The sequence below is a fragment of the Anoplophora glabripennis genome, unplaced genomic scaffold (assembly GCF_000390285.2).
Source record: "Anoplophora glabripennis isolate ALB-LARVAE unplaced genomic scaffold, Agla_2.0 scaffold1828, whole genome shotgun sequence".
Classification (NCBI taxonomy): Eukaryota; Metazoa; Arthropoda; class Insecta; order Coleoptera; family Cerambycidae; genus Anoplophora; species Anoplophora glabripennis.
In genome coordinates, this window is record NW_019417901.1 from 9084 (window position 1) to 31388 (window position 22305).

Sequence of the window (22305 nt, forward strand, 5' to 3'; positions counted from 1 at the left end):
TGGTTAATGACAACTGTCACAGAATAAAATTGATTGTTTATTGCGAATGCCAGCCACCTACGATTAACACTTTAAAATTTCATATGAACCTCGATATGCATCCAATCAAATCTAACCATTTTTTCGAAAAACGCTGCTTTTTTCGAAAAAAATTTAAGAGACAAAAAGTTTTTAAATTCCCTGGAGTTTCAAAGGGGCTACTAATTTTTTAAAAATTAAATATGCAACTATAAAGTTCGGTGGCCCCAAAAGCAAGGGGGCCCCCAAAAAAGTGTCTTGTGGGGGCCTCTTGCCAAAAAGCTTATCAGCATAGCATTCTACATGTCATAAAATCCCTGTGTACCAAATTTGGTGGTTCTTGTGCGATAGAGCTGTGATATAAAAAAATTAAATTTTTAGGGGCTTGTTGCAGGGGGCTATATCTCCGAAAGGGGGCCGCACTTATCAAAAATAAAAAATACGGGTCCCTTAAATTTCTCTTAAGAATTTCTGACCAAATTTTGTTGCATTTATTTCAGGACACCCTGTATATTTTATTTTTAACGATTTTCTACATTTGCTCATAAGTGTTAGGTAATATATATTTTCTATCAAGTTTAATTAAAAATTACCAGTAACATGATTAAGTATGAGATTTTTGTTAAATTTATAATAATCATTGCCGTTTAATTTTCAGGATATAGCACATATAAACAGTAAGAAGAAGAAGAATCGAGAACATTACTAGATCGAACTTCATTAAGAAACTTTTAAAAACACAAAATTACTGATGAAATGCTTGGGTTGACTATTTATTATACTTCCAATTGTCATAATAAGAAGTCAAGGTACCGGGGGTTTGCTTGATCACAAATTTTAGATTTCTAAAATTTTGGAAAAGGAAAATAATACTGTTAAAAGAAAATTAAAAGATACCACGAATATTTTGCAGAATGGTGAAAGATGTCAAATTATTTTATGAACTTAGATCCTTGCTGGCTACAGATTTTAAAAGATGAAGTAAGATATAATAGAATAGAATTATGTATCTCTAGCTATACAGGGTGATTCAGAACTTATCCAAAAAAAAAAAATTTGATGTACAGGGGACTCTTGCAAATACAATTTTGTAAAGAAAAAATCAAAAAGGGCAGTTCGAAAATGATTTAACACTTCTGCACGGCACTGGAAACTGATCTACTGTGAAACCTGACCTTGTCCAATGCTTTCGCAAGGAAAGAAATAAATAAAATTTTATAGCACCTATTTTATATCAGCAAATTCAACTGCTTTTGTCGTTATTGTTATTATTAATTAATAAAATTAATTTGTGTTTTTAAATAATAAAATAATTTGACATACCCGATGTTACAACAACTTTTCAAAATTTTATCCCGTCTTACTCAGTTTCTAGGAACTAACACAAATGTTGTCTTGCTTCACCATAAATTAAAACAATATCCATCAACTTTGAATTGCTATACACGCAAACCATTTTTGACACTAACTACTAAAAAACTATTGTAAACACTATTGCAACGATTGTAAAATCGTATTTCAGTATTCGGAGTTGCTGAGGCCACATGCTTTTCACGCGTATTGCGAATGTCACTAAAGACTACAGTTGTCCAGCTATGTAATGGTTGAATGTACAACTTCAATAATTTTTTTCTCGGAAACTATAAGGATTTTAGAAAAATTTTTTTACGATATTGACTATTTCTTATGTCGCATCTATACCCAAATTTTTTGGATAAATTGTGAATCACCCTGTAGAAACAGATAAAAGCAAACAAATTTAAACTAAAACGAAAAGTCAAAAAAAGTTCAGAATTCGAAAACAGATAGATTTTCAAAACGTTAACAACTTTTTAAAGAACGTGATATAAACAGGTGTTTTATATTTCGTATTTGTCAACTTTTTCCAGTGTGCGATTTTCAACTATTTTAATAAAAATAACCGCAAGGGTCTATTCCACAAATTTTTGAAAATGTTAAAACGCGCAAAATATAAAAAACAAAAACTATGCTACAAATAAATAACTTCAGACAATATCTGAGCAAATTTTATTCTTTTACGAATTTTGTAAACTTTAAATCACTAGTCCTTTTTAACAAACTTGACTGAAATTAAATTACACAGTGGCAATGAATCAAATATCACGTCTGGTAATATTAGCTATAACTATCCGTTATTCATATTGTAACTAGAGAGTAGAAGGTGTACCAGCTAGAATGCGAAGCCTTCAAAGTAAAAATAAGGCAATGATAAGTTCATCTTTTACTATAGGGGAGATCGGGGAGCATTCGGCCACGGGGAGCATTCAGCCACTCAAAATATTTCAAAAATCATTTGAATTTCCCGGATTAATCTAGTAATTCAGTGTTGTTAACATAATAACCCACAACTTGAAGTGAGTTTGACCGGTGATTAGTGGAGAAACCGAATTTTATAAATTAAACAAGAAAATCGAGCTCTAAGGTAAGAAATTTTATAACAGCTGCATTCCTCAAAATCTGTGTTTAATGAACAATATTGAAAAACTTTATTATAGAAAATATATGCTTAGATAATGCAAATATTTAACTGATATCAATTTATAACCTAAAAATTGTCGTTATTTAAAATAACATTTTAAAATTTTTTGACCGCTGGGGAGCATTCGTCCATACGTACCTGGGGTGCATTCGGCAGGTGGACGAATGCTCCCCAGGTGGACGAATTTAATAAATAAAAGCAACTTACTTGTTTTGGACAGTTTTTTGGTAAAACATTAACACAGTTTTAGTTTTTTAGTCAATAAATTTGTGATGTGGAAGTATTGATTTAATTTGCAGAGGTATTTTATGTTTAGATGCCACGAAAACGTGTTTTAAAAACTAAGAGAAACTCAATTGACGAGGAAGCTGTTAAACGGGCTATTATATGCTATTTTAATGGTACCTGCTCCGAAAGAGAAGCTGCAAGGGTAAATCATATCAAAAGATCCACCCTTCAAAGTCGAGTGAAGAAAATTTTATCAAAAAAGACTAAAGAAGAATATTTAAGGCAACATTTACAGAACCAAGATGACTCAGGAAATGACAGCGAACTAGTTGACGATTCACCAAAATACTCCAGTAAATATACCAATAGACAAGTTTTCACCATGGAGGAAGAAGAAGAATTGGTAAAATATATTAAAAAATGTTCGAATATTAACTATGGACTAACTTACGTTCAGGTCCAAAAATTAGCTTACGACTATGCTAATGCTCTACCACATTGCCAGGTTCCCAAGGAATGGCACGAATCAAAAAAGGCTAAGGAGGGATGAAGAAGAGGTTTCATGGAGAGGCATAAATCTCTTTCTTTAAGGAAACCTGAGAGCACGAGCTTAAGTCGCAGCATAGCTTTTAATAAGTTTAAGGTAGAACAATTTTTTATAACCTTAAGGTGTATGATCGTTATAAATTCCCTGCTGAGCGAATATACAACCTTGATGAAACGGGAGTAACAACTGTAATGAAACCAGTAAAAGTTGTAACAACTACCGGTAAGAAGCAGGTATCCCAAGCGGCATAAGCAGAAAGAGGGAAATTAGTGACCTTTGTTGGTATCGTTAATGCTGCAGGCCAAAGCATTCCACCTGTCTATGTGTTCCCTAGAATTAGAAATATCGACGACTTCATGCATGGTGCCCCAATTTCCAGTTTAGCTCTTGGAAATAAAAGTGGTTGGATGACCGCAGAACTGTTTCCCAATGTTCTAAAGCATATAGCAACTCATACACATTGCACTATAGCTAACCCTATTTTGCTATTAATTGACAATCATGAGTCACATGTGAATCTTGCGTGTGTCAAGTTTTGCAAAGAAAATGGGATAATTCTTTTAAGTTTTTCACCACACACAACTCACAGGATGCAGCCTTTGGATGTCGCGGTTTATGGACCATTCAAGCAGTTCTGCAATGTAGCATTCAATGACTGGATGACATAAAACCCGGGAAAGACCATTAGTGTGAGGAATATTGCTGAACTAACTAATCGCGCTTATTTAAGAGCTTTTACAGCCAGCAACATAATTAGTGGATTTAAAAAACCAGGAATATGGCCATTTAATAGATTGGCCTTCAGTGATGACGACTTTAATTCAAGTTATGTTACCGATATGCCTTTGCCTCAAAACAATCAGTTGGTAAATAAAAACCAAATTGCTGTTAACAATAATCCGTCAACTACAAAATTTGAAGAAATTCTGGAAAATGAAAACAAAGAAGTTTTGGACAATGAAAACATAGAAACCGAAACGCTTCAAGATCGGGAAGAAGAGTATGAAAGTAGAGAGGAATTATTATTCGAAGAAGACAATGATGAAAATGTACCTCTCAAAACACTGCAAAACAGAACTATCCAAAAGAATCCAAAGATTAATATCTTGAATATCACAACCATCACGCCGTCGCAGTCGTGCAGCGGTCTTTTACTTGCAAAAGAAAATCAAACTGTCAAAATAACACCAGAATCTGTCAAACCTTACCTTAAAGCAGTTAAAATAGAGGGTAAACGTAAAAGAGAGCCTGCCTTGTCAAGGGTTTATACCGATACTCCCGAAAAAGAAAGACTTGAGGAAAAGGAGCGGGAAAAGCAAAGGAAAAAAGATAAGTGCCCAAAACAAGATCTGTTTAATAAAAATGATCCAAAAAAAAATGTCAATAGACAGCCAATAAAGAAAGTTAAATTGGATCAACTCAACTACTCTGATTCATCATCCAATAACAGTGACTTTCCATCAGTTCATGATAATTCAGACGAAGATGTTGATGAAGAATTTAAAACTATTGAAGAATTAAAGAAACAGGAGTTAAGTGAAGGAGACTTTGTTCTTGTAAAATTTAAAGTTCGTGGTACTTTTATCCATTTTGTTGGGCAAATTTTAAACATTAAAAACGAAAATACGACACGCGTTAAATTTCTAAGACGAAAAGGACTTTCTACAACTTTTTATTTTCCTCCCATTGACGACATAACAGAAATAGACATTAATGATGTCATTGGCAAAATTGTACCCTCTTCGAAGGCTGGAACTGTGAGAACAGCCTCATATTATCACTTTAATTACAATTTTGGATTTCTAGTTGTTAATTGACTAAAATTCTGCTTTTTCTTTCTTTTGTGTTAAATTTCCCCATGTTTTTTGTTTAATTTACGACAAAAAAAAAATCAGTATTTAGCCAATTATCAGTATTTTAGCTTTGGCCGAATGCTCCCCATGTGCTGGCTGAATGCTCCCTTGGTATGGGTAGCATTCGGCCAAATGCACCAAGTCACTGAAACAATTTTTTTGGCTCGGTATATCAATATTTTGTCCAAATGACCTGTAGAATACTTAGGTAAGTGTTTATTAATTATAAAGAAATATATATTTAATCAGTTTTTCATATAATTATTTAATTATCCCAAAAAACAAATAAGTGGCCGAATGATCCCCGATCTCCCCTACCTCACCTAAAATCCCCAAAACTTAATACAAAACACATCTTAACAACATTACTTTAGGCAAGACAACAAAATCATAACGCTGATCTAATGATGTTATCACATCAAAATGGAAAGTCAAATAAATATATTTATGAGGTTATTTAATTGGAAACTCTGGCCAATAATTAATATGGTAACGTTGTGTGGATCCCTCAAATAATCGATCCAACCAATTGGGTAACCCATCTAATAAGGTTCCTTGTAGCAATATGTCCTCATCGGATTCTGAGCTGTCAGAATTAAAACCAATAAAAGCTCCACTTTCACAGTCTTTATCTTCGGGATTCTTCAATTTATTAGCACCCTTTAAAATATCATTGTTAATTACAAACAAATCTATCACAAAGCATTTGATAAAAAAGTGCTAGAATATTTCCTTTGTGTTGGAATCTTTAGATTTTAGTTGCTAGTCAGCAATGTTTGATTTTAGATTCATGTTATGAAGAGTGTCCCTACATTGTCTTAATAATAGACGAGATAAAAAATATATAAGTAGGCCGAGATAGGAATAAATGTCAATGTCTACATATTTCTTCACAATATCGATTTGACAGTGTACTATTGATGGAATGTAGATAGAGAAAGAGAGGGTAAGGTCGCATTTATACTTCCTAGTGGCAGGTGATGGATGTCAGGTGACAGTCGACAGGCGACGTCGCTTATATCTGTTTTCCATTGTTTTAAATGCTACCGTTTTTAGTATGGTTAGATGGCATGAGACGACACGGCGCAACTGCGAGCGACATCACCCGCGCCACCCGTAGTATGATTTATTTCTCCGTGGTGATTTTTGTTAAAAATAAAGTCAAATGTCTCTACAGACATGTGAATGAATTCAAAAAACCTTTCAAGATAGTCCCTGAGATCTCGGTAGAGATGCTGAAATTCTCCATACTGACCACGTACTACATTTACTGGGTTAAACACAGTATTCTCTTCTTGTTTTTCTTCTATTTCTATCTTCGTCTTCAGCCTCTAACAATTAAAGCGCACGACGCGTTATAAACGACATTTTGATTGAGATTGAAGAATCTGAATTTCCTTTTTCATGCCTACATCCAATACGTAACACCGGAATAAAGTATAAACGCATTGTCACCCAACACCTATCGTCTGGTGCCTATCACCTATCGACTGGAAGTATAAATGCCGCCTTAGAGGCCAATATGTAAAGTGAAACGAAACTAGTCTTGCATCATGTGGCATTTGCTAATTTATCACATGCCATTTGTTATTTCCATTATGTGGTATTAAGTGTTATTATTTGGTAGCATTTTTTTCCCTTACTACTTATTCTACTTAGTATAAATAATATGTAGTTATTAAGTGGAAGTCATAATTGTAAACGTTTCTCCGTTGTCTCAAAAAATAGCAGTGGCGGCTCGTCAGGAGATGCAAGTGACGCACCGCTTCACCTAAAATTTCCATTTGGTTGTGCAATTTAAAATTATTTTTAATTTTATATTGAAAATGTATCATGTTTGTTTGTTTAATACACAGAAATAAACAGAATAGTTGCGCAGTGAACACCTTCTAAAAAACCATTGCCTTCGTTGAGCATGAACATGAGCCTCGGACCATAAAACGTATAGTGGACGCAAGTGATGCAGATTGAAATCAATTTGTATTCTGCTTCTCTTCGTACCTTTATTTATGGCAGTTGTCATGGCAACGACGCAGCCAACACGGGATTAAACTATGGCGTGGGGGAACGAGTGACGCATAAATTGAAGCAACATCGTCCATCGCCTGGCTTTACAGTTTAGACTATACGCGTCGTCCAGTGTATGATTATAACAGTTCTTACTGAATATTTGTTTTGTATAATTGTAGAAATGGTTCCTATGTATGATCCAGTATGTATTTTATTGGAAATCCCATTTTCCACATGGAAAATTGAGGACAAAAAGGATTTTTTAAATTGCGAGAAACCTGTGCCTTATTCTCTCGATATGGAAAAAAGGAGAAGTCAAAAGATGTGTACATTCGAAACTTTCGGAATGAATGGTATTCGGAGTATAAGTGGTTGTGTGGAAGTGTTCATTTAAAAAAACTTTTCTGTATGCCGTGTTTAATTGTGGGTGTAAAGTCGAACGTGTGGAATAAGAAGGGATTTAACAATTTTGGGAACATCACGCGAGGTTGTCGTAACCACAAAGCTTCTTTAGAACATACATGTACGGTGTGCGTTAATATTCGCAAAAGTCCACAAGCCGAACTAATATTTCAATTTTTTATAAAATCTAAATGAAAATCCTTCTCACGAACATCAGTTTTTCGGTAATATTGCAAATGCAACTAAAAATGTAAAGATTCATTTAAAGCCGTCTGATCTTAAAAATTTTCGCCAACGGCGCTATTTTTTTCTTTTGAGTCAATCAATGAATATGCTTCACCTATTCTCAATGTCACGAGCCGCCACTGAAAAACAGCATGAGAGCATGTTTTCGATGTTTTCCCAAAGCAAATTTGTAAGTTCTATATTAAATTTTAGGTACTATTATAATTTGTACTGGTTCATGAATCTTCAATAGAAATAATAAACACATTGTATGATTTCTTCTGTTAAGTATTGTATGATCTATTATGTTTATGGCATGGAGATGCGAATATAAATAAAAACTGAAAATTCATATTGGTTTTCCTTATTTATTTAATATTTTATTACTATACCTTGAACAATTTAATAAAAAAATATTTTCTTTTTTTTGACACTTAATTGTTGTTACTACCAAACAAGAATCAGAAATAAAGTTTCTTTTTAAATCAATGTAGCACGATTTGTATCTTAGGTCACATGATTTAGGGCAAATCGCTGTCACTTTTGCAGTTCATGTTGGAACAGCTACAATGCACAGAAAATCGGCTTTGGCTCCATATATAGTATACTGTCAAATTTATGGTTGACAAACACACGTAAATTCAGAGTAAGTATTGCATTTCTAAATTTTATATCTGTATGGGAATAAATGGACTGCTATTTTATGGGGTTGCAAACAATGTCATTTTGACCTAAAAACTTCGAGTTTTGTGATTATTCCTCGAGCTTTGGATTCACCAATAATTATATTACACTCATGACAAAAAAGTTTGTACAATTTCAAAGTGGCAATATATTTGTTATTATTTAAAAGTTCCAGAACAAAAACAGTTAATAATAAGTGTACAAAGTGATGAAAAGTAGAAATTTAGAAAACACAAAAAACAAAGTTTCAATGTTTTGCGTGAAGAGAGTTTTTGATAGTCGTTATGGAATTGCGCATTGGATGGCGTATATCAATTAAGTTCTGCTTTAAAGCCAGTAAAATAGCCACAGAAACATACCAACTGTTACAAATGGCATATGGTGAGGAGTGTGTATCATGACCGACTGTGTTCCTGTGGTTGGAAAGATTTCGTGATGGTTGAGACGTGCACGATGACAAGAGGACGGTGCATCCCTGCAGAACCCAAACAAACAAAAACATCGAAGTTGTGTTTTCTACGCGCTGAAGTATGATTGTCAATGAACCATCAGAATGTTGGCAGACCGTGTACGATTGATTGACGATCAGACTTCAACGTAGAGTGCACCGTTTCAATGTTATCTTTCATTTGACTTGTGCAAGGACACCTTGTCCTCTCATTGTCATACATGCTGTTTTGGCCATCACAAAACTTCCAAAACCACAGGAACACTGTCGAACGTAATACACACTCCTCACCGTATGCCAATTGTAACAGTTGATACATTCCTGTGGATGCTTTACAGACTTTAAAAATTTGATTGATGTATGCTGTTCAATGTGCGTTTCCATGACAACTATCAAAAACTCGCTTCACGCAAAACGTTATAACTTCGTGGTCGATGCACGTATACTGATCAAATTTTGTTTGGTCACTCAGAAGGCTTCCCACTATGTAGTTTTGTCAACCGCACATAGATAGCACCATCCTTAAAACTTAATAACACGACTGTGTATTTCACCTTCTTGAAGAAAGATTTCATATTTGTGGTAAAGGACAAATATAGCATTTTCAGTTTAAGACAGCAAAAATGTCGCTTTCGTTTCGACTAACCAATGAGAAAATCCTTATTATTGCATATATGACTACAAAGAATTACCCTCTTACCTTTCTCTTTTTTTCCATATGCTTAGCGTGAAACATACAGAAATATTTCCTGTGCCCATTAAGCGCTAATACTGTTCCAACACAATTCCGCGGATTTATATTCAATTCTCTTTCCTCCGGTAGCGATAACTGTAGAAGTTCCTTGTACCAACCAATGCTCCGTTCAATGTACATAAAAGAAAACATTAAAGTTTTGTTCCTAAAAAAGTGCTATTAAAACGTGTGCGTTTTCAAAAAATATGATTAACTTTGCACGAGTAAAATCTCATATTTACCTTCGATATGGCCAAACAGCTTTATGGAATGGAGGAATTAATTGCTGCCTCGATTGCATATCGAGAATTAAAACAATTGTTCGGCATCCAGGTTTAAGTAACCTTACCAATGCATTGTATGTTTCAGATCTCAATTCGTGTAAACGCAATTCGGGTTGATAACTAGACTTTAAAGTATCATTATTATTATTGCCCGATTTAGCTTTGGCTTTCTGTTTTTGAATATTCTCTTCTTCTAGACGTCTAAAATGGATTATCCAGTTAATAAAAAGGATAGACTAGACACAATGTTTCTGAATCATTGTACGAACTTATAGCAGGTAGGAAATGTTTAATAAAAAAGTTAGAGATTGATAAACGAACACCGCCAAAAGCACACTTTTGAAATAATTTGAAAATGGCATATCAGATCCCAATAAAATTGCAATCGAATATCCATTTCAAACATGAGAATATTTTTTAAATATATTTTAATGACAATGCCAGAAATTTTTTTTTTTCATAAGAAAAAATAAAAAAACAGTAGGTCGACGTCATATGAATGATTTTTAAGGGCAAAAAAACTATTTATATTGCTTTATTATACAGGGTGTCCCTGAAATGAATGTACCTGTGAGCCACCCTAGATTATTAAGGTCAAACTACGGTAATTTACGCTAATTTACATATTTGCAAAAAAGCACCATAAGGGCGCTAGGGGATGCCAAATTTTTTAGAAAAATATCAATAATCAGTTATAAAACGGAAAAGCATTGAACGATTAAAATGAAATTCGGTATGTAAAAATATATAGTTAAAAAGAGCTTTTCCTGATGCGATTAATGTTAATTACCGATTTGCACAAATGCCTTACACTGGATACCTAGGTTAAAAAAATATTTTGGTTAAACATAAAACTTTTTTAAATAAATTCAGTTTCTTCCAAAATTTTGATAACTCATACCATTTAGTCGCAAGAAAATTCAACAACCGTCTGTCACATGCAACCCGGTAAATAAATTTGCGCCTTATGCATTAGAAATAACCAAGGTGCCATGGATAACAGAAACTTACACATGGATTTGTCAGTGTCAGTTTGAATTTTGAAATTGCTAATTAATTGTACATTTTCAAAAATGACATGATTAAAATGTTAGGATATTGCAAAAATGTTGGCGCCTCTTGCACCTTTAGGAAGTATTTTTGCAAATAGGTAAATTTGCAGAAATTGTTGTAGTTTGACCTTAAGAATCTAGTGGCTCCCTGGTACATACATTTCAGGGACATCTTGTATTTAATTAGAATTGATAAAATAATTTTTGAAGGGAATAACTATTTAATTTTTTAATTAATTTATAACCAAAGCGTAATTTTTCAAACACGTTATTTACGTAGGTGACGAACAAACATATTTGAAGTTAGAGCGAGCAAATTTTTCATCCTTAAATTAGATCGAATACCACCGAATGTAGTTTCAAGAGCCTACAAATTCACAAAATCATCTACGATTATCGCTCGTGCGCTTGACGCCTGCTTTTCAGTTTGGCCCACAGCATATTAGTGTTAATTAAAAAAATGTATTTTCAACAGTACACCTTCAACATCATATAACTTCTTCACTGTATCTATATCCTCATTTAATCGAGCAACATGTTTTAGAAACATATTAATTTCGTTCACATATTTTGTGATATTCTAAATAATTTTTGTAAAATAATACAAATTTTATAATTCTTAAAACTTTTGTCAGTTAAATAGTAAAGAGCCAACAAATATTAAAATAATATACTTACACAAGATAAGCCATAAAATAACCAATAGCTAATATGAACAATATTGTCCCCAGGACAGAAACTGCAGGTAAAATTTGATCTTTACTAAGTCCATCATAAGTTGCTTCAGCAAAGTTCATAACTTTGGTAAAGACTTGTCCAAACATGCCTTTTGCATGTTCATCAAATAAGTCCTAAAAATTGACACTGCATTATTATTACAAAATAGAAAAACATTACTTTGAATTAATGTTAATTATTATTAAGAGTGTGTCAGAATAACATGTACAACAGAAGACCACAGATTCGTGGACTCAAAATAGACAAATTTAGACTAATTATTCACCTATATCTGAAATCGCTTCGTTTGACCGCTAGATGGCCTCAAAGTTCGTGAAAAATTTTTGAATTTTGTAAATAACTCAAATAAAATTGATTTCGATTATTTTTGGAGTGTCGACTTTTGCTTTCAATCTACACATTTTGTGGTTATACAGTGTTTTTTAAAACTCACAACTCACAACAAAATTGATGTATGGTGATAATATCCGTTCATAACTTTTTCCTCTTTTGGGCAATAATGTCAACTATTTTTTATTTGATAGGTGATACAATTTGGAAATTTTTGGGCCTCTTATAGAATTTTAATTAAATGAGCGGTTTGGGTACAAAAAAATATTTTTTAATTGTCTACATTATCTTGCCACCGATATTACAATACTTAAAGTGCTAGTAGTCACTGATTTTGTAGGTTGACTGTAATTTCAGTATGATCTTTAAGGTGGCCATATCCCTGGCCGAGAAATGGTGAAATTTCTGGCATTTTTAGGTACTGAAATCTTGAAAAGTAAAACGTGTAGAGCAAAAGTAAGTACAAAAATAAAATCCTTGATGTTTTGTTTATTCATTGTTACCATTTAAATTTACCCAAATAAAATAATAACTAAAAAAAGCGTTTGTAAAACATGCGTTTTCTGTTATCCTAACCCCACATTTTAACAATTATTTTCACGTACTTATAAATAAAAGTAAACAATTTTATATGTAGGACTAAGCAAGTAAATGTTATAAGAATATTTACATGTGGAGTTATATATAAAAAAGTTAGTATTTTCATAGATTTCAGTACCTAAAACCTTGATGGTTTGATCGTTTTTTGCACCTGTTTATTACATTCCTATTATTTGATAAGCTTTAGATTATTCAGTTATTAAATGTTTGAAATTATTTGTCTTTGCGGAAAACACTATTTAAAGAATATGGGGCCCTTAAATCATTGTACCTACCACTTCTTAATGAGTGTTTACTAAGATAAGATATACCACATGTTCATTTTTCGATATGGATATACACATAAGACGAATTAGTTATTTACGTGCTCAATTTTTTTTAAATAATTCATAAATACAATCAAATACAAACAAAAATGCTGGAGATAAAAGTAACAAAGTTGAGGTTATTCATTTGTACAATTTAGTATAAAAACTGTTCAAAATGGCTGCCGTTGTTTCAACAACAAAAGTTAATTCGGCGAAGAAAGTTAAAGGACATCCTTTGCAGTTCTTAAGGACTATTTTTAAAACATTTATGGCATTTTGAATATTCCTCTACAACTCAGTTCAGTGTTAGATGTGGAATCATGCACTGTTGTTTTCAGAGTGCCCCAAAGATAATAGTCACATGGTGTTAAGTTTGTTGAACATACAGGCAAGTTAACAGGAACATTATCCCCTCTACTTTGATATCTAGGGAATCTTTGATTCAGATACTGTCGGACATTTACAGTGAAATGTGGTGGAGCGCCTTCATGCATAAACCACATGTTAGCTGTGAATAATAACGGCACATCTTCCAATAGCTTGGGTTTTGCAAAAATAAAATTCCCTATTCAGTCTATTGATTAGAATAACAGGGCTAATAATAACGCTATTCCAAACAAGGTCAAACTGAAATTATAGGCAACCTACAAAATCAGTGCCAACTAGCACTTTATTAAGTATTGTAATATGGGTGGCAAGATAATGTAGTCATTTAAGAAATATTTTTTTGTACCCAAATCGCTCATTTAATCAAAATTCTACAAGATGCCCAAAAACGTCCAAATCGTATCACCTATCAAATAAAAAATAGTTGTCATTATTGCTGAAAAAAGGAAAAAGTTATGAACGGATATTATCACCATATATCAATTTTGTAGGAGTTGTAAGTTTTAAAAAACACTCTGTATAACACCAAAATGTGTAGACTGAAAACAAAAGTCCACATTCCAAAAATAAACAAAATCAAATAATACGTATTTGAATTATTTACAAAATTCAAAAAATATTCATGAACTTTGAGGCGATCTAGCGGGCAAACGAAACAATTTTGGATATAGGTGAATTAGCCTAAATCTGTCTATTTTGTTCACGAATCTGTGGTCTTCTGTTGTACATGTTATTCTGGGACACCCTATACATCTCTAAAATGGAAATTCTATAAAGTTTAAAAGAAATTAACACTTCATGTCATTAAAAGGTATAAATAAAACAGAAGTGAAAAAAAAAATGATAAATTAACATCAAAATAAAAACAACAGTTTATTTTAAATTTATTTTAGCTATTATATCTGTAAAATAAATTAAAATTCTAGTTAAAAAAAAAATAAAACAAAATTCCACTGTCAAAAAGTTTAAAGAGATCCACAAAATGCAACAAAAAAAATTAATGGTAAATTTCTGATCACAATATAATTTAAAAAAAGTTTAACCTACCTTGACCAATGCCTCATATGTTAATTTTTCACTGGATCTCAAAAGTCGACTTATTGTATTCTCTAGTAATGAAGTAGTATCATTCAAGTTATTCTCAATTTCCCACTTAGAACTAAGCCACTCATACTTTACGTGAGAAGTATCTTTCCTCCACAATATTACTATTCTAAGTAACGGTTCGATCAGTTCTCCTTCTAAACGAACATTAAAAATTCCCTTATTTAACTACTAAAACTATCAAAATAATATATTCTCACCTGGAATTAACGAGTTAACAAATTCAGTCTGTTTATCATGGTAAATATATGCAAATCTCACTTTTTCAGATCTATATGGTGAATTCTGAGCATATAATCTAAACAACTGCCTGTGAATGTCATGGCTGCGAGATGCTTCAGTAACAAGAACTACACATAATTTTTTCTTTGGTTTATTCCATTCGCATGGGCACAGAGACTCCAAAACTGTCTAAAATGAAATAATCAATTGGTTATTACCAAAAAGTTGGTTGTGAAAAATTGAAGTAAGTACCTGTGATGATAACCGAGGAAGTGCGAGATATTGATTTGATGATATTATGTGATGTAATGTCGATGTTGGTATATCCTTCATTGTAACGCTAGCCATTGGAGAAGAGGTATTTTCATTAAACAACAAAACACTATCCATGTCATGAGGTACTTGATATCTATCACGAATTTCATCGGAATCTACAAAACTAATGCAATCGGTAAAGGTTTTGCTGCTTTATAGACTAACACGATTACCCAAAAGCAACTCTATGACGGAAATGGTAGGCAGCGACTAGATAGCGTAATCTAACATTTTCTCGAGGTTCAAAAATTAGAGCTCTTACTCTATTATCTTCCCATCCATTTAAGAAATTATCTTCATCACCTATATTAATTCTTGATACCAATTTGTATGGTAATTTATTTCTAATGAACTCTGAAAAAGTATTTACTATCTATTTATTTTTTTATATGCAAGACATTTACTCAATAAGCAACATCAATGAGGTTTTAAGTAGTCATATCATACAATCAATATCATATTAATGAACTTAAAATAGATTTACGTAAGTAAAATTTTCAACTTTTCTCATAACTTGTGATCCATTTAAGGTGAAAACACTTGTAAAAAATATTTTGTTAGGATTAACTTTTTTTTTAAAAAAAAAAGAGAACTTATAAAACTCCACAGGTTGAACTCATTTTTAATTATTGAACCTTACTTATTAATTTTACTCAGTCAAATTTGAGCGAAATTTATTAATGATTTTTTTTTATAGTTACAATGAAAGCAAATCAATTTTTACAAAATTGCAAAAATAGCATTGGTATGAAATTTCGTTGTTCATGTAATAATGAACTATTACAGAAAAATTCTAGGGGACATCATAAAACATGTTATATGTATTAATACTAGAACTGTCGATTAATTTTGAGTGATTTACAGTAGATGGCGCAACTTATGCTATATCACATAGGACACTTACTTCTGTAACTGTATTCATGTCAAAACTCAGTCATTAGGCTTTACTTTTTATTATGCGTCATTTTGCTGAAGTGTAAACAACATATTTTGTTTCAGCTCCGAGGATGTCAAATCACAAGTCAACAAAATACCATTTGCAAGGTTTTACTTTTCCTGTTTAATTCAATGAAATGTGCTGCTGAAAGTCATCATAAGGAAACTTACAGTGAACGTACTCCGATAAAAACATACGAGTATTGATTTCGACTTTTAAATGTGGTTATTTCGATAAAGTTGATAAAAAACGCCCTGGTGAACCGAAAAAGTTAGGTAAAGAATTGGAAGCATCACTCAACCACGATTCATGTCAAACGAAAGATGAACTTGCTGAACTGTTGATTTTTGATCGCACAATAGTTTCCAAATGTTTAAATGCACTTGGCATGATTCAAAAGCAAGGAAATTGGTGCCATATGATGCCTAAAGATGTTGAATGGTGATTCTTCACGTGTGAACAATTCCTTCAACGGCAAAAAAGAAATGGTTTTTTGCATAGTATCATTATTGGCTATGAAAAATGGGTACAATATGATAATCGTAAGCATAGAAAATAGTCAGATTTGCCTGGTCATGCATCAACATCTACGGCAAGGCCAAATATACATGGTTCGAAGCTCATGGCCTGTATTTGGTGGGACCAGTTTAGTGTTGTGTAAGAAAGGTTTTTTGCATAGTATCATCATTGGCTATGAAAAATGGGTACAATATGATAATCGCAAGCATAGAAAATAGTCAGATTTGCCTGGTCATGCATCAACATCTACGGCAAGGCCAAATATACATGGTTCGAAGCTCATGGCCTGTATTTGGTGGGACCAGTTCAGTGTTGTGTACTATGAGCTACTTTAGTGGAACAAAACCCTCACTGGTGAAAGCTGGCAAAAACGACTAATGCATTTATGTGGTGCATTGAAGGAAAAACGGCCGCAATTCAAGCAGACACGATAAAGTAATTTTTTTAATGTCATAACACTCGAACACATGTTGCTCAAGAAGTCAAAAAATTCTTAGAAACACTGAAATGTGATATTTTACCCCACCCGCTATATTCACTATCGGATTACTACTTGTTCCGATCCATAGGACAAGGTCTGGCTAAACAACGCTTCCAATCTTATGAAGATACGAGAATTGGATCGATTGGTGGATAGCATCAAAAGACAGTAGTTCTTTCAATACGGAATCCCTATATTGTCAAAAAGATGGAAAAAAGTAATGGTGGACAATACTTTGAAAAATAATGTATAAAATTTTTCACAATAAAGCCTTGAATATACAAAAAAATCCCTCAAAATTAACTCAAAGTTAATATTAAATTTCGTATTTCAAAATATTTATAATATATAATTTTTAATAAATAACTATTTTAAAAGAGAAAAGTTGAAAATTATGTATTAACATGTTAAGCCCTGGTATTGAAATAGAATTTCCCACGTCCATTTTTTTTTTCAAATCATGCAACAAAAATATAATGCATTAGTGTCCTGGAAGTATACCGATTTCATTTGGACCACACATCAGAGTCTTCAGTGAGAATACCTAGAGAGTAAATTGTCAACAAACGAAGTCAAACAGCAAAAGATCTCTATCATAAAATTCAAAAATCAACTTGTTCTCAAACTATAATGTAAAGCCTATTATTTCTAGTGATCAATTTGCTGAAAAAAATTAAGATCCCTTGCTGTTTGTACTTTTATTTCCTGTTAGCAAAACTGTTTTGTTCTCATATATTAAATAGTAGTGTATATTACATTCTCCATACTGCAGTGGCGGCTCGTGACATTATGAACAGGTGAGGCCTGTGGCTGTTTTACTAGGAAGGGAATAAAGAAAAAAAAAAGCGACCCAGGCGAAAATTTCTTACTTACACTGTAAGCCAAACAAAATGGGGCTCGGGTTTCCGCGTAAACACATTATTTTAACCGTTTGCGTGGAGGAGGAGCTATAGCATATTTATAGGAAAGTGTGACGCGCTTATAAGCCAGAAAATTGTGGCTTTACTGTGGTGAGGAGTAGTATATCATGTCGTGCAGATGGAATCGGCGAGATATTGAAGCAATTATTTTGTTATTTTGATTTTTTATGAATGTAATTGGAAGTTAGTTTAACTGTTTACTTAGATTCATAGTAGAATAGTAGGTATTAAAATACACGGTGTGAGAGCCAGTTGCTTCATACGACAAGACGCCACTGCCATGCTGTTCTTTGAAATAGAATACTCAAATATCAGGTATACACCAATTCGGCATATACAATCAATATCATTAGATTGTATTTCTGTTTCTCATAATTTGTAGGTTGAAAAATGATTCCATAATCATAGTTCCACAACAGTGAGATTTCATATTGATGTTACCTGGAGCTTAACATATTAAAATAGATATATAGGTGTATATGTATAGGTGTATACAGGGTCGGAAAGTCCCCATGGTTCATCGGCCGTTACGTGAGAGCGATAAAGTAAGTCATAGAAATAGGTGCGATAGAGAAAGATGGCTATAATGAAGGCATCTAATAGTCACCGCCCATTTCGCCCTTTCACAAATAAGATCCACTTCTTATTCTATCGCACGGATTTCTATGACTTTCTTTATCGTTCTCACGTAACGGACGATGAACCATGGGGCCTTTCCGACCCTGTATAACATAACGTACCTATAATTTTTTGAACACTTGTAATAGTTTCTTTGTAAACATATACATTTCCATCCAATAAAAGTACTAAACATGGTATTGTATGAATACTAAGCCTTCTGCCTAAATTTGGCTCCCTTCCTGAGTGTACAGTTATAAAATTTACCCCCAGCGGTTCCAGGTAATCTATTAGTTTACGGCAGTATGGAGCAGTTTGTAGACACGGAAAACACCAATCAGTGTAAAAAAATATCAAATGAGGCATTTTCTCACTTTTTGGTACAATAAGTTTATCATATTGCCTGGAATATTAAAAAGTGATATCTGTTAAAAAATCATTAAAAAATTGCTTAAACAGATAGATCAAGTCACCTGAAATTGCACAGCACTTAAATTTAATTGACTAAGGTATTCAAAAAAAATGTAATCTATATAGACATGTTCCAAAAACGTACAATGTGATTTATTTGATAAGTAGCTACACTGGATTAAGTGCTAACGTTTATTTTTCAATCCATAACAGTTAGGAAAGGAACTTTTCTTGTTATTAAATTATTCACATTTAAATTAAAAAAATGTATTTTCTAGATAATGACGGAACATGATATTGTCAACAAATTAATGTGAAGTATTCAATCACAGATCAGATAAACTGAATGAAGAAGTGCAAATGACAGCTACTGGTACCCTCTTGGGAGTCCAGAAGGTCTTGCGCTGATGGTTTTAATGTAACAGACAACATAATTGAATATATTCCCAAGAAACTCGGACGACAAATACTAACATCATATGTACATATTACTATCATTCAATCACACTTACTTTAATTAGAAACTTTAATAAAATTAGAAATACACAATAAGGATACACCCTTAATCGAGTTGTTAACTTTTCAATAGAAAGGAAAATTTAAAAAAATTATAAAGTTACTGACTGAACCAGACATCAGCTATTGAAACATTCTAATTACAGAAAAAATAATGTACCTTGTAGTAACTGATAACTTATGAAAAAAGGTTATATCATTTTCTTGAAAATTGAAATGTGCTCCATGGTTAGCAAAGAGATCTTCAAATGGGTTGCCAGTGTGGAAAGGGGGATGTTCAGGTTTATTATAAAAATCATCTTCAGTAATTCCTTTATCATCATATCTTTTCCTCCTTTCAGGATCTGAGAGCAGTTCATATGCTTGACTAATTTCTACAAAACGTTCGGGAGCATTTTCATCACTTGTTTTATCAGGATGCCTAGAAAATTACATGCTGTTATTCACATCACATTTACGATTTAATTTCATTAAAATAATTATTTATACTTGTGATACAAATGAAATGCAATTGTTGTTGTGATAAAAATATGTTAAAATTACTATTCCATAATTAAACAATATTGGCTTGATTTATAAAACATATTTATCTGTAAAATTACATAATATTTTCATCCACAAAATTCAAACTTTTTAGTTTGTTGACATGATAAGCTCTAAATATTGTAGGTACTATTACAGCCATGCCACAAAAATTAATGAGGTGTTTCTGTATTTGATATTGGTTTAAATAAATGCTAAAGTTTCTTCTTACAGTAGGTCGTGGCTGGTAACAATTAAATTAGTTATTATATCTTGAGAATAAAGCATGGGATCCTACTGTTTCTATGGGATGATATGCAAATGCATAGAAAACTTTCATGAAAAAATTTCGAACAAAATTTGCAAAATAAAATACTAAAATAGGGGTTGTCTCCACTGAAATCTCGAATGGATGTTTTTTAATTTTTCACAAAATTAAATTTTTTTAGTAGTTATATCTACTTAAATATTAATTTGATACTAAACATTTAATTTTTCAAACTTTATAATACCATGACTAAGGAACATGAAAACATTGTGAAAAATGAAAAACACTCGGAAAAACATGTCTGCTTGTATCTAGGTAAGAGATATGAGATATGAGATATTATGAAAAAATAAATATTTTGCAAATAAATTTGCCACTCTTTTCGAGGTCTCAGAAACAGAAACCTTAATTTTTTTAATTTCACAAATTCTGATTAAAATTTTTTCATCACACATATTATGTCATAAAAGAAGGCATGGCTCCCACGCTTCATTTTCAAAATTTGATTTAAAATGACATTTTGAAGAAAAAATTATATAGAAAAATATAGAAATAAGTAAGTTTATTATGTTGAATTAACTACAATTAACAGGACTATCTTAAATACCTATATGATTTCTGATTAGGCTGAAATTCGCAGCCAGACTCGTCAGCGTGACTATCACAATGCCGTGCCGTATATAAAATATTGATTATTTAAAACACGAAAAATCATAAAACAGTAATAAAATAGTATAAGGACTAATTTTTATGCAAATTATGAACTTATATTACATTAACAAATTGTGCAATAATAATGCTCAAAAAACTGTTTTAGAAAAGTTATACCTCTTTTCCTACCGCAAATTGGTACGTAAAAAATTGTAGTTTATTTGATTCCATCTCATATTATCCACAAATGAAACTGTAAGGGTACAGCCTTTATACATTGCAAAATAAAACTGTTTAAATGGTGCCCATGCCCTCTTTTTATAAATAAATAGCTGTCGCGAGCTTCAGACCATGAATTGAAAACAGAAAAAATCCTGGAATACATTTTTAGGTGCCCTCTATGATATTGAACAATAATTGTGAGGATACATCTCTTAGTTATTGTAAAAAAAATGTTTAAATGGTGGCCAGACCCTCTTTTTATAATAAAGATAATTCTCCGAGGACAAGGTGCCATCTGAATTGTTCTGAATTGTAAAAATATTGGAAATATAAAACAAAATAATAAACAATGATACAACACCTAAGGTATAAAAGTTTGTACCTATTTTGAAACCTAAAATATTAACTTAAAATGTATATTTTATGAAAAACTTGACAAGAATGTTAGGTGGTAGGGTTTTTTAATTATACAATAATTGGTAACATTAGCAGCCTTTGTTTTTATGTTGCTTTTAAACGAGATTTTGGGAAATTTCTAAAATTAATATGAATACTATTTCAATAGTAAGAGTAAAGTAAAATGTAGTTATTTGCGTTTTCATCATTACTAACCGTGTTATTACTATTATGCTTTGAACATGACTACCACAGATTGATTTATCTGTCAAATATATTTAAAACACGATTGAAAATCTTACCATTCTTTGGCGAGTTGTTTATATGCTTTTCTTATTTCTTGTTGAGAAGCTTTCCTATTCACCCCAAGAATATTGTAGGGGTTACCTAACTCGGCTAACACACCCCATAATATGTAAATTAAAATATAACTTTGACAAAGCCAAAGTTGTGGCATCCATCTCATTTTCATTCAACACATACACAGTTTTTAACTTAAACTACAATTATCAAAATGTATGCGAAAAAACCATGAGGAAATATTGATTATTATACCAAGAAAATATGTGTCATCTGTCAACAGTCAACAGTGTCAACCTGTCAACCACAGGCCACAGAATCACCGATATGCGAATCACAGATTATGAAAACATCTTCGATATCGTAATCCATCGGACACTTCTACACGAAATCCCCCATATGGCACAGCGGGACGACGACCACAAGAGGTCGCGTCCTGCTGAATTACCAAGACAGACATAACGACTTGACGATACTCGGACCGACAGAACCGACACATTACGGACCCGTAGGACGCCCCGACGTTATCGACATTGCCCTCTTAAAATCTATACCG

General features: G+C 32.4%; 1 protein-coding gene across 1 annotated transcript; it reads right to left on the reverse strand.

Moving 5' to 3' along the window:
• Positions 1-5576: 5576 nt before the first annotated feature.
• On the reverse strand, positions 5577-22029 carry LOC108916633 (dnaJ homolog subfamily C member 16). The gene is made up of 11 exons (XM_018722929.1): positions 21752-22029; positions 19551-19811; positions 18586-18866; positions 15162-15342; positions 14926-15112; positions 14652-14862; positions 14395-14588; positions 11663-11835; positions 9891-10133; positions 9616-9814; positions 5577-5806 (listed from the first exon to the last, which is right to left on the reverse strand). The coding sequence occupies exons 1-11, from the start codon at positions 21919-21921 to the stop codon at positions 5600-5602; spliced, it is 2307 nt and encodes a 768-aa protein (XP_018578445.1). The 5' UTR covers positions 21922-22029; the 3' UTR covers positions 5577-5599.
• Positions 22030-22305: the final 276 nt, after the last annotated feature.

Excerpts from the sequence above, each read along its gene's own strand:
- LOC108916633 (XM_018722929.1), bottom strand. The coding sequence starts at position 21,921 with ATGAAAATGAGATGGATGCCACAACTTTGGCTTTGTCAAAGTTATATT. Across the intron at positions 14,863-14,925 it reads TTCCTCGGTTATCATCACAG|ACAGTTTTGGAGTCTCTGTG; the intron begins GTACTTACTTCA and ends ATTTCATTTTAG. Across the intron at positions 10,134-11,662 it reads TATTTTATGGCTTATCTTGT|ACGTCTAGAAGAAGAGAATA; the intron begins GTAAGTATATTA and ends AATCCATTTTAG.